At 32.5% G+C, this 14,036-nt stretch overlaps 1 protein-coding gene across 1 annotated transcript; it reads left to right on the forward strand.

Moving 5' to 3' along the window:
- Positions 1 to 1,094: 1,094 nt before the first annotated feature.
- LOC120262997 (triacylglycerol lipase OBL1) lies at positions 1,095 to 10,697 on the forward strand. The gene is made up of 5 exons (XM_039270925.1): positions 1,095 to 1,439; positions 6,282 to 6,475; positions 6,603 to 6,636; positions 8,577 to 9,184; positions 10,050 to 10,697. Exons 1-5 carry the CDS (start codon positions 1,136 to 1,138, stop codon positions 10,320 to 10,322), a joined length of 1,413 nt encoding a protein of 470 aa, XP_039126859.1. The 5' UTR covers positions 1,095 to 1,135; the 3' UTR covers positions 10,323 to 10,697.
- Positions 10,698 to 14,036: the final 3,339 nt, after the last annotated feature.

Here is a 14,036-nt window from a genome sequence, read left to right on the forward strand (position 1 = left end):
TCCGTTGGTAATACCCTACAATTTCGTCTCTATGTTTTTCCAACGGAACTTCCAATAGAAACTATCACCAACAGAATATTCCGATGGTGATAATATGAATTTCCGTCACGAATATGTTTTAAATTATAAAATCTTTTTCGTTGGAATTCCGTCACAAAATCTGTTGATGATATTGACTTTTCACCAACGGAAAAATTCCGTCTCTAATGCCCATGTTTTCTTGTAGTGAATTATATATTTATATGTCATCACAACTAAAGGACACATGGGCAAGAAATGGCAAAACCCGTTTTAGAATTAATTAATTTTTTGGCGTGCAAAGATAACCCTAAACATAAGCCTAAACACGCGGAGTGTTTATCTCGGGAGTATTAATTTATTATTAAAAAGATTGTATAAGCATCTCTATGCCCTACTTTGACCTGTTAAGCATCTAACTAAATATACTAATTTGATCGCTACATACATTATTAAGAAATAATTACTAATTCAAAAGTCCATTATAATCATAATTAACTGGCCAACAACCTATCCTTTTGATATTTCCGCTTATTTTTTATATTTTTTTTATAGTCTAATTTTTTTAAAAAACAATAATCTATGTTTAAACTAGCGAATGCCTTTGCCAATGGAAGTTTATATACTTATCCATAATTTTATTAATAATGTCACTTTTTATATTATTTATTTATTTTTATGAATACTCGTTTCACAATACTTTTACTCAGGTATGGTGAGCAAGAGCTTGGACAATATTCTTATAAAAAGGGGTTTAATTTGGTTTGATGTAATTGTGAATTATTTATACTTAAAGATATATATTAGAGTTAAAGTGGATTTGAAAATTCGTACTTGAACAATTTAGTCTGTTAGAGAGCTGTGTAAAATAAATTCCTATGTAAAGATTTTCCCTTTGTTTAGAAAGAATTAGTAAATATAGAATGTGGAGTATGGAAAAAGCAAGAGAGTTACTCATAGGAAAGTTTGGCAACTTTTCAGGGGACTTTCTACTAATTAACTCCGCTATTAATACAAGTAGTATAAAAATATATATGGACCCCATGACCATTACACTAAAACTCGTTCATCTTTAACGTTTCATTGTCTTCTCCTCCATCCATATCCTCCAGGCTCCATGGCTTCCCAAACAGATTTCAGTGATTATCTGATCTTGAGAGCAGATAAAGCAGGGATACTTGATCTCTTGAATGTCTTGTATTCAAGTAAAGTTAGTGAAAATGAATCTGTGGATTGCCCTGAGAAGAAGGAGATTGCAGAAATGAGAAGAAGATGGGTTATATTTATCTCTCTTTTTCTTCAAAAACTCCTCTTGCTCTTCAGAAAACCATTAGCTTCTTTTGGAAAGGGATTTGAGTTCTTTTTGAACCTTCTCATCCAAAATGGTGGCATGATATCTCTCCTTTCTAATCTTCTCAGAGGTTGGTATTGTCTCTTTGTTTCATTATATTTTTATTTTTAAGTTTCTATTGTTTATTTTATGTTTACGTTTCTAATACATCTCTCTAGCTAGTTTTTGTCAGTTTGATTCTTTAATATATATCTATATGGTACTAGCTCCACTAATTTTTATTTTGAGACACCAACTCTTTTCATTTATGTTTAAGCCTTTGTTTTTTTTTTTAGCGTATGAATATTCGTGCATGCATAAACTTAATTAGCTGTATTTATATTATTGTTCTTTGATGCAAAGAATTCGACTTGAAAGATGAACAGAAACTTGAAAAACTATGAAACAATAAAAATTAAAGTGAGGATATTCTTAACTATTTAGGTTATCCATAAAAGTTTTTTTTTTTAATAAAAATAAATAAATCACTAATTTATTAAAGCAAATCCGAAACAGAATAAACCACTAATATATTTAGGAAGCCCATCAACTTTTGTGCAAGTTTTTCTTAATTAATAGTTTTTATTTACAGTCCATACATTTATTTTTTTAAAATTATTTATTTTTAAAAATGAAACAGTGTTTGGACCAAACTGAGACATTATTCTTGATGGTTTTGTCCATGACAATGTTTGTGTATTCTTATTTTTCCAGACTTAAGCGTTAAGAATCACATGGGAAGAATCGGTTTGGTCCAAATATTGGTTTATCTTTTGAAAACAAATATGTTTAAAAAAAAATTATCTAGTAACTTTCCAAAAAATTTCCGGTGCTTGCTTGGACCTATTATGAATGACTTGTTATTGAGCAAAGATAATAAATTTAATAGTTTTATTATGACGATTAATTTCACAAGCAGTTCATATTTTTCAAGTTTGATCAACTCCAACATGTGTTTTGATTGCATCTAAAGTCATTATCTTTGCACCTAGTCCTATAAGAAAATGTTTCAAATCGATTAACATGTATAATGTTTCCTCTGAAGCGAATCTTCTATAAGGCTACCAAACCTTGACTTTAACACAAAACTTATGGTTGGTGTGAATTCCAAACTTTTGTAACTCATTTCATATTCCAACCAACTTTGAGTGTTGTGTTGGACGGCATTAAACAGTAAAGCAACATGAACTTCTCCTCCACTCATCTTGTGCGCAAGTAATTAATGAGCATGACTTAAAATGATTGATTCGAGTCCACTCAAGAAACATCATTGCTTTCTTCAGAGGAAATGCTAGTTTTAATAACTTGATTTCTAGCTCTAAATATATGTAGGTTCCTTCAATTTTTCAATTAAGCAACTAATTCTGGACAAGTTGATTTGTATAAGGGTGTATTATAAGAGCTTTCAGAGAAAGTGGGAACAAGTGGTGGACCATTTATAATTCGTTTTTCTTGTGCATCTTGTTGGATATATCCATGGCCAAAAATCTTGACAAGTTTCCTAGCTACACCTAACGTTTGTATTTTTCTTCTTTCATATAGTTAGGGGTGGCAATAATTTGACCGGGCCTGCTGGTCTAATTTTATCCGGCCCGGAATAAACCGGGTTTGGACAAAATTTTTAGTAATACGGGCCGGGTCCGGACATAGTCTGGTTGTCCGGATTTAAATCCGAGCCGGGTCCAACCTAAAAAATCCGGACAACCGGACCTTTATATTTTTAAATTTCTTATATATATAATGTTAAGCCCATTTGCCCAAGCCCATGTTTTTTTATTGCTAATTAAATATAGTTTAGTATTTAAATGATTGTTCATGATTCAAAGTCCAAGCTCATATATGATTGTTTTTTTTTATTTCTTATTTATATATATATATATATATATATATGATTGTTTATGTTTTTTTATACATTTCAAGCCCAAGCCCATATATGATTGTTTTTATTTCTTATTTATATATATATATATATATATATATATATATATATATATATATATATATATATGATTGTTCATGTTTTTTTTATACATTTCAAGCCCAAGCCCATATTTTTCTTATATATATTTTTAAATTTCTTATATATATCCGGACAACCGGGCCTTTGTTAATGATTGTCATTGAAATGTATATTAAATGTCCGGATTTTCATAAATATTTTTTAAAAAAAAATAATTATTCTGTTAATCGTCTTTTGGCTCATAAGCACTAAGTCCCTACACATGCACACTTTTAAATTTCCTTAAATAGGGACACTCTTATTTGTCACAAATATATTAGATTATTTTGTTTCAATTTATAAAATTAGAAAAATTACAAAAAAATGTTTTTAAATTATGTATATCAATTTATAATTAGTAAAAAAGGAATATCTTTGAATAATGGTTAACACCATATTACTTTGATTAGTAACTTTTTTTTTCAATGGCAACATGATGAGCACAATAATAATCCTATAATTAGAGACCAAAGTGAAATCTAGAGCCAACCATAATCATTTATTATAAATAAGTTGATAATAACTTCAATTTAAAATAAGAATACTACTTGATATGTAATTTTTGTTGCACTTAAAAAGGTGTACTAATAATTTAATTTGATAGATAAACAAATTAAAATGTAACTTTTTTTATCCTTTTAAAATTATTTTGATATGTCTTAAAATTTGTTAAGTTATTATAAATTATTTTAAACTTTTTATTGTTTGGGATTAAATTAAAAAAAAAATATTTTGCAACTTCTTTATATTTATTTATGTTTTATACTAAAAAGAAAGGTTTGTAGGCTAATTAGTTAGGGCCTGTTTGGATAGCCAGAAATTATGCCATAATCCTTACAATATGGCATAATTTAACATTTTCTGATAATTATGCCATATTAGCTATTTGGGTATTTATTTTAGAGTATAAAATTATGGCATAACATAGGTATTATGGCATAAAAAAATATTCCACCAAGAGTGGAATTTTTTCTCATTGTAAAAAGTTTCTCTCTTCTTTTTCATCCAGCCACCAGCCATGGGCCTATCGACGTGCTGCCGACCTCGCCATCGGGCCGGTCGCGCCGACGATTCGGTGATCTAGCCCGACCCTCCGTCGACCCTCAGTAGCGGCCGCTGATCCGAGCCGACCTCCCGGCGACCAGCCCTCGGTCGATAGACCTCCGGTGATACCGGCCGTCACTGCGATGGTCCGAAAGAACCTCCGGTGACATAGCCCCGATCGTCACCGGTGGTCCGACCACCCTCGTGACGGCCGACTGCCGGCAGTGCGTCGGCCGACCGACCGCCGGTCCGTGACGATCCGGTGACACGCCGGCCGGTCATCCCGGTTTTCGCAGACCTCAGGTCCGCCGCCTACGCTAGCCCTCGGCGTGCCACCGATCACCCTCATCATTGTCGATCGCCCGATCTCGTAATTTTTGTTTTTATTTTTGTTACCCAAACACTCGTTCGTAGAATAAAATATCTGCAATTTCGTAATAATCACTTACACTTCCTACATAATAAAATTATGCCATATTTTTTTATTTTGCAGCCAAACAAGCCCTTAATGTTATTATCCAAAATAGGTGGTCCTTGGTTCAAAACCCAACATTGACGCCCATTTTTTTGAAAGTTTAACAACCTAACTTGTAAATAAAATATTTAAATTTAATAATAAAGTATTAATAAAAATGGTAAAAATCCGCTGGGTCAAACGGGCGGGCCCGGTTCATTCTGTAAATGAACCGGACCCGGCGGTTCTACTGGGTCAACCTGGCCCGACGGTCTCCCTTATACCACGGGCCGGTTCCGGGTCCGGCTTCCTGTGAATTGGACCCGGCGAGTCGGGTCCGATGGGCCCGATTAACCAACCCGTCCCGGCGGTCTCCTTTATACCACGGGCCGGTTCCGGGTCCGGCTTCCTGTGAACCGGACCAGGTAGGTCGGGTCCGGTGAGCCCGATTAACCGACTCGTGCCCACCTCTAGGGTGAGCATGACAGATATTACTGAATTGATGATCTTATATAAATATTCTATATATATATTAGCGAACTTTCGAATTCTCAACTCATTAATTGATTAAAGTTAATCAATTAAGAAGAAATCTCAAATAATTCACCAAGAATGAACCAATAATAATTAGGCAATATATTTTCTAAAATTATAAACAATTTCATCATGTGTCATTATTACTAGTTTGTGATTCAAATTGAGGCTTTTTTTTAATATTATATTTTTAAAAAAAATAATAAAAAATGCACACTTTGGTTGTTATTCATCAAAATGCATAGGAAATATTAAACACAGTTCATATTATACCCTTTTAGTTATAAGTTGAAAAAGGTAAATGATTTAATATATATATATGCAATGGTATAGAATTTCTAATATTTATCTACCGTTTTTAATGTTCAATGCGCACTTTGGTAAATAATAACCAAAATACACATTTTGATAAATTTTTCTACAAAATATATAATATTAAATAATTCTCAAAATTATGTTTCTCCCCGCAAAAATTGATATTTAGATATAGACTAGCTTCCATCAAAATAAAATTAACTATATAATTGTATTTTCACATAAACAAAAATTTTTCTTTGTGCTTTGTAATTCTATTTATTTATTTATTTAAGATAATGTGTATGCACCACTTCCACACACACGAAATTCTTAACTATGCTTGAAAAAGAGTCCGCTCTCAACCTTCCGTATAGAAATTAATAACAGTGTTACTCATCTATTCCTGCAATGATAACCTTTTTGTTTTTATATAATTGTGTGGCAATAAGAAAATAATATTTTACATTATTTTTTATGTCTTCACATTCCTGTCATTAACTAATAGCAAGAAATAGATTTTTTGTTTTTTATTTTGACCTTTCAAAAGTTTATGAATGCCATTTACCCGCTACCGCTAGAGCTCATCTTTGGGTCTACTTATTCAGGAAACGTGATAATTCCAGACAACAGATCAAGAACATATAGATCTGCTATTGGACTCTTGGACGAGAGGATAGACTTAGACAAGAATATCAAACCCAATAACCCAAATTATTATGCATCTCTTTCAATAATGGCTGCAAAATTATCCTACGAGAATGAGTCCGCGATCAAAACCACAGTTGAAAACAACTGGAATGTATGTTTCATCTATCTTTCTCTCTATTCCATGTTCCAATATGAATCTTCTTCAAGTTCATGTGCGGCATGATGCATTAATGTTAATGTATTCATAGTTTCACTTCTTGATTTGTTCTTGGATGTAGATGGAGTTCTTGGGCTTTTACAACTTCTGGAATGGTAAGTGCCTATCTTTGTGTTTCTTTCTGGTAGCTGTCTTATTTAATGAATGCAATGCCCGAGCCCACACATACACTATCCGTACATAGATTAAAAAATATAATAATAATTAAAAAAAAATTTTGAAGAGCCAAATTAAATCACCCAGTTTGGATGGTTAACGACACTAACTTAAGTTCTTTGGGGAAAAGAGAAGACTGATGTAAATTCAAACCCCATATAGAGGGATCCTTGGGAGTTGAACTCGACCCTAATAACTCATGGTAATAGCACATAAGGCATTAACTCCACACATGTCTCTTAATTAATTAGGGACTTATTCCTTTTATATATGAATATATATATATAAAGAATTTAAAGAAAGTAAATGTGTTAGTATAGCTTTAGTATGCTCTTCAACTTTCCTATTATGAATTGAAATCAGTATAAAAATACATTTTAGTTTTAATTTTTAAGAAGAATGAAATAAAAATATTTTTTTAATATTAAATTTTTATCGTCATGATTTCACAATATTCAATAAAACTTCTATGTCCTATTATTTATTAATTTTCGTCTTCAACAATGATTATGGGTATTATTGGTCATATAATTTGAAACAACTAACAATAGTTTTCTTATTCAATCTCGTTTGCACATATATGGTTGCGTGTATTAATTTGACTGCTGATTTAAAATTTTATTCCAAGTTTTTTTGACACAGACACACGCACACACATATATATATATATATAATAATTTCAAATATTTTTATTATCTCAAGCAAATGTTTATTATGGAGACATATATTAACATTTTGTTAACAGATTTTTATATACATTTCTAGTTATCAAAAGCTTATATTTTTCCAAAAAACAAATGTTTCAAAATTATTTACATTGAAAAGTGTGTCACATATTTAGGTGGAGATCTAAATCAAACTAAAATAAACTAAAATAAAACTAATAGATTATTGATTTGAACATTTTGATTGGACTTCGGTTATGTTTAGTACATGAAAAAGTTTGATAATTTTCCTAAAAAATAACATATAGGAATAACTCTACCATATTTAGTAGCTAATGTGTTTTTGTTAGAAAATAGCTTTACTATGGAAACCAAAATCCATCAATTCGATGGACAGTTATTCCCTCACATTTTGGTGGGAAGGCTTGTCTCCCATTGGGAATGGATGGTTAATTAAATTCTGGATCAAAATACCCTCATCTATTTTCTAAAATAACTGAACTACTTTATAATATATTATTTTATTATTATTTTAATATTATTATTTAAAACATTATAAATTACTATTTTATTATTATATATACTATTCATCACTATTATTATAATACTATTATTAAAAACATTTATTATTATTATTAATTAATATTAAAATCATTTTATACATTTAAAAATATTTTATTATTATTTTAACATTATTATTTATTATTTTAATATCCAAAACATATTATTATTTATTATTTAAAAATTTTTATTTAAATATTTAATATTAAATATATTTTATAGATTTAAAAACATATTATTATTTTAATATTAAAATTAATTAATAAGTTATGGATAAATAAAATAACACAAGGGCATTTTTATCAGTATACCCACAGATTCCCAAAAATATCTTCCAATGCTAAATACAAAATATTACTTTATTAAACTTTCGAATCCATACTAAACAAAAGAATGTTATTTTTTCACGAATTACTTTCCCATCAATTACTCTTCCATTAATTAAATTTCATCAAAAGATTCCCATGGTAAGCACTAAATACAACCTAACTGTCGAGCAATATCAATGTTGGCCTGTGATGAGTTTTTCTTAAAAGATCATTTAATTTGATATTCACTTATTTTTGACAAATGGGCCATTAATGGTTTTCTTTTTTAAAAGTCTAATATTCTAAGTAACCCAAACTCCAAATCTAATTACATCCACATTTCAGACTTCCAACAGCAATTCTCCACCCAGGCTTACATGTTTTATGACAAAGCCACTGAACTAGTGGTGGTTGCATTCAGAGGGACTGATCCCTTTGATGCTGTTCAATGGTCCACTGACATAGATTTCTCATGGTATGAGATGCCAAATGTGGGGAAGGTCCATGGAGGGTTCATGAAGGCCCTTGGCTTACAGAAAGCCACAGGATGGCCAAAAGAGATCAACATAAACAACAAAAACCCGGCATTCGCATACTACATTATTAGGGAAAAGTTGAGGGGAATATTAAGTGACAAAAACAAAGCAAAATTTATTGTCACTGGACATAGTTTAGGAGGTGCCCTTGCCATCTTGTTTCCAGCTATTTTGGTGTTCCATGAAGAGAAGGAGATGATGGAGAGATTGGAAGGAGTATATACATTTGGTCAACCAAGGGTTGGAGATGAGAAACTTGGTAAGTTCATGGAGGAGAACTTGGATAGAAAGAAGACGAGGTATTTTAGGTTTGTCTATTGCAATGACTTGGTGCCAAGGGTACCTTATGATGATTCCACTCTCCTGTTCAAACACTTTGGTACATGCATTTACTACAACAGTTTCTACAAAGGAAAGGTGAGATTCCTGAATTAATTTATTATATTAATAGCCTCAGATATGCATTGTTTATAATTGAATAGATTTAGGCTGAATAATGCCCAAATTTGACCCTGATATGGATTGTTTATAATTATGCCATCTTTTATGTTTAGCAATGAAGGGTTTACATATATACCCCCTTCAGAATCTTGAAATTACACAAGCATCTCCTCAAATTTCTTCTTTCATATGTATAAAAAAATCCTCCTAGAAAGTGAGGTTTTGCATATCCCTATACTATTAAGTCAACTTATCTATCCATTCTTATTCAATAATAAATAATAAATCAATAAAATATATTTTATAGCTTTTAAATATTTTTTTCAAAAATTTAACTATTTATGTGCACCTTTATTATATGAAATTGGTAATATTGGCATACTAGAAGTCGATTGATCATTTTTTATTTTATATGTTTTTTCATGTTCTACAACATATACTTTTATCTTTTGAAAAAATATTTGTCATATAATTATTAAATTTCAATCCCAGTTTAAGATGTTCTAGTAAAAATTTTTTAATAAATAATTAGGAATTCGTATCTCATTTAGCATGTGAAGGTTGATATATATAAACTGGTTAAGTGATTTATTATTATAGCCCATTTTTACATGTGCACAACAAGAATGTAAAATTATTAAGAATATGTATAAAAAAGAAGTGTTGCAAGGATATATGTGTTATTTCAAAGTTTTAGAAGAAGAATACTTGCACAAATTACCAAACTATGTTGGAGATAAAAATAGATATTTTACATTAAAAAAGTAATATTATGTAATTCACTAACTACCCTACCCTTTATACGTACATTCCAATTGTTCATGGGATGATCTCAATGTAGGTTGTGGATGAAGAGCCAAACAAGAACTATTTCTCATTGTGGACAGCCCTACCAAAATGCATGAATTCATCGTGGGAGTTCATACGTAGCTTCTTCATTGGCTTTGTCAAAGGACCTGAATACAAGGAAGAATGGCCCATGAGATTCCTAAGGTTTTTTGGAATCATAGTCCCGGGATTACCACCACACTCTCCTCGGGATTATGTTAATTCTATAAGACTTGGGATTCCAAGGATTCCATCAAGAGAGGAACAAATGAATAAGTTGGATTGATTTCAAAATTTATATAGGATTAAGCTTGTGTGGCTGGAAGGGTAAGTAATAAGGTGATTCAAGTGCAAGTTAATCAGAAATTTGAATCATCCCTCGTATGAGCAACAAAAAATTCTTCTTAACAGATATTATTTTGTTTACACTAATTAAATTTCAAAATGATGTATATGTAATTTTTACAATATCCTTGCACTTTGACATAATTTTGTAATTTTAAAATTTTAAATTATCAATACTAGTGATGTGAAAATTTATTTCTTCATCTAGATCAGCACGAATCTTGATCAACAAGTTAAAAAAAAGAATGATCACTAAAAATTTGAGAGATTTTATTTATCTATTTTTTGGGGTGGTTAATCCTCCTCCCACCACCATATCAGATCAGACACAATTATAGAACTAGCCTAGCTACATGCTTACTAGTTCTATGTGAGAAAAATAATAAGATACCGATGTTGTTGAGTTTTTGTCATGGAGGACACTCTAATGCCTAAGTCAAGAGAGAAGTAACTCCCTTGATTATCAGATGGCAAAGCAGGCATTACTACCTTTAGAAGAGGTCTTCCCTTTTGTTAGATGGCTAGGCGAGCTTTAATATCTTTATGAGAGTTATTCTTCTATGTTAGGTAGTAGAGCAAGCTTCCACCACTATTAGATAGATTGATGACCTTCACCTCCTCTAGTTGTTTAATCTCTCTCTTTAGATGAGTGGATATCTTGATTTGTTTATCGGATTTAGATTGTGTCACTTATCTATTGATATAATCATAACACCTATTTGGAAATTTATCCCCATATGATTTTTTCCCCCTACCTCTCCAAGATAACCTTCTCATTGCTAGAATAAGTTGGTGAGTTATGCGCAGTCTACAATGACAAGGTTCAATTTTCCCTTTTTTGATCTTCTAGTCATCATGTTTTCATTTTCTTGATATGTTGAATGAGTTGACTGATAAGTGCCTGATTATACATATTTTCATCATTATTTGTAGCACTTAGCTTGCCTTATAGCAAATTTGATCTCAAATTGGTGATTAGTATGTTTCTTTTATGTGTGCATGCCAAATATTAAGCAGTTTGAGCAAAAATAAATAAAAAGCAAGTTTAGAGCAAAATAGAGTGAAAATGGAGCCAAATGTGATTTTCCAGAGAAATATACAGGCTTAGTACATGCCCATGTACTTTACAGATCCAAAGACTCACTTGTTCTTGAAATTCTAAGTCTAGAGGAGCACTAGACAAAGTACATGGGCAAAGTAAACGGTCATGTACTTCTGGGCCAGCCCATGTAGATCTCTAACTTCATGAAAATTGGAATGCAAGCAACAACTGCTCAATGGTTTAGTCTACATTGCTTGTACATGCCCGTGTAAAATCCGTGTAATTCCCCAATTTTCACAAATATAAATATATTCTCAGTGGATTTTGAAGGGTTTTTCTTGGTGATTTTCATCGAGGTTTTAGAGGTATTCTAGAAAGTTTTTTTACTAAGAAGGAGAGTTACCAGAAGGGAGCCGCCAAAGGAGAGATCCAAGGTGGGGTCATTGGTAATCTTTCCTCAACAATCAAATAGAGTAAAAAAGTTTTGTTCTTTGTTTTCAATCTTTTCCATTGTATTGAACCTTGCTCTAATAAAGAGGTAAGCTTTCCTTATGTACCCGAATAATGGTAGATTTTAGGATGCTTTATACCTAACATTGGTTTATTAATAGTGATTGATGTAGTTTTATTGGATTCATCTATTGCCATGTTTAGTATAGTTAGAACTTTCATTCATGTTTGTTGAATGCGATTGATAAGTGTTTGTGTATAAGTAATACGAAGTATTCTTTTCTTACATTAAGCATTACTTTTCTCAGTTTTATTGTTTATTCATGTGTATATGTGTTCTTTTGTGTATTTAGGGTTGTGGAGACAATTGTGGAAGAAATGAACCAAAAGTAGATCGCGGATGCATTTGTTGATGAAATTCTTGGATTGAACAAACGTGAAGACACAAGTTGTGCTCAAAGACATGTGAGGGTGTGCCAACCTCCATTGTGCTCGAGCGAACACACAAATTGGAGGGGCACAAAGGCAATCACACTCATGTGTTCTGACTTGTGCAATACTAACAAGATCTTCATCAATGTGGTTTAGTTGCAGACGCGACGCAATATACCGCATGGATGTGTGCCCATTCATGTGGCCTCGATGAAAAGAGTGGATTTGGGAGCATTCTGGCAAAGCACTGTAGTAGTTTACTGTAACAAATCACTGTAGCAATTACTGTTTACAGCTCGCAGGAAATTGATTTCTCGAAATCCACACGGCCATGTGGAAATTCCACACACCCGTGTGGATGCCCAATTCCAGCCCCTATAGATACTGTGATTTTAGATATTTTGAAAGATCTTTTTCCCATTTTTTCTCCACCTTTGAAGGTGCTCACAGCTAGGGTTTGGAAAGGCTTTAGCTAGGTCTTTGGAGTGGTTCTACGGCCTTTGACATCGCGTTCCTTTACTGGAGAGTTATTGGGGGAGCTTTCGTTAGTATCAATTTGGCTAGGTGTGCCCTAGGCTTGACAAGTGAACCCTTAGAGAAGATGAGGCTACTCCATAAGACCATCGATACGGACTACAAGGGGGTTTTATCTATGAATTGCATGTTTTTACTATTGATTTCATTGTTAATTGTATATTGCTCCATGGAGAGCTAAACCCCTAGTGGGTGCTTAGACTTGTAAACCCTAGGATGATTTTGTTTTATTGACCTTTATTATGTTTCTTTAATTGATGTTTTAATTGAGTTCCATCCTTGAATGCATGTTGAATTGATTTTTCCTTAGAATGACACTAGTGTTGAGAATCTATATTGGTAATCCTTGTGAATGAGTGATACTTCATTAGGATTAGACAAAGCAAGGTTGGAGAGGGTTGAGAGGGTGAGTCGAGAAGTAGCGGAACGCCCCCTTTCTCTTTTGGTGTGATTTATCCTACCTCCACGTTCTAAGAGTTCTTTGCGGTCACGATAGAGTGAAGTGCTAAGAGACAAACTCCACTAGGGCTTAGTTGCACGAGCAACAGAGTGAAGTGTTGAAGTAATCCTTAGTGTTTGGGCTTAATTGTAACTAGAGGTCTTTCGCCTAGACCAAAAGGTTAGATCTATATTAGGGAATAGGGTTTATCACTTGGAATCCCTAGAGCTTTAAGCAACCTTGCACAGTGTAAGGCGTCGAGAGTATTCCTTTTCTCCGGGGCATAGTGTAGGATTAGTCACAGTTGACCTTAGTTTTGGGACCATGTGTTTTAGGATTTCCACGACTCATTAAACATCAGTTAAGAGACATAATGATTCTTCTTGCACTTGAAACAATAGTCCTAGGGTGAGCAATGTCTGGGTGCCCCATCTTTCTATCGATTGCCTCTCCTTATTTCTATTCCGTCTCTTTCTCCTGTTCTTTATTTTTACTTGCATCGATATTGTTCACACCACTCTTAAATCGTTTTCACTATAGTTAAATAGCAATACTTGTGTTTCCGAGCAATATTCCCTGTGCATACGACTACCCACTCAGTAGGGTACTTTATTACTTTGACAATCCATGCATTACGGTACACACACGCAAGGGGTGTTTCAGCAATAGATATCGAGAAATTCATCTTGTTTAAATCACACATAGATGTAGAGACTCATCAGTGTGCATTAGAGATGCGACACAGTGATTCTCCCAAT

Source organism: Dioscorea cayenensis, chromosome 6, assembly GCF_009730915.1.
Source record: "Dioscorea cayenensis subsp. rotundata cultivar TDr96_F1 chromosome 6, TDr96_F1_v2_PseudoChromosome.rev07_lg8_w22 25.fasta, whole genome shotgun sequence".
NCBI classification, from domain to species: domain Eukaryota; kingdom Viridiplantae; phylum Streptophyta; class Magnoliopsida; order Dioscoreales; family Dioscoreaceae; genus Dioscorea; species Dioscorea cayenensis.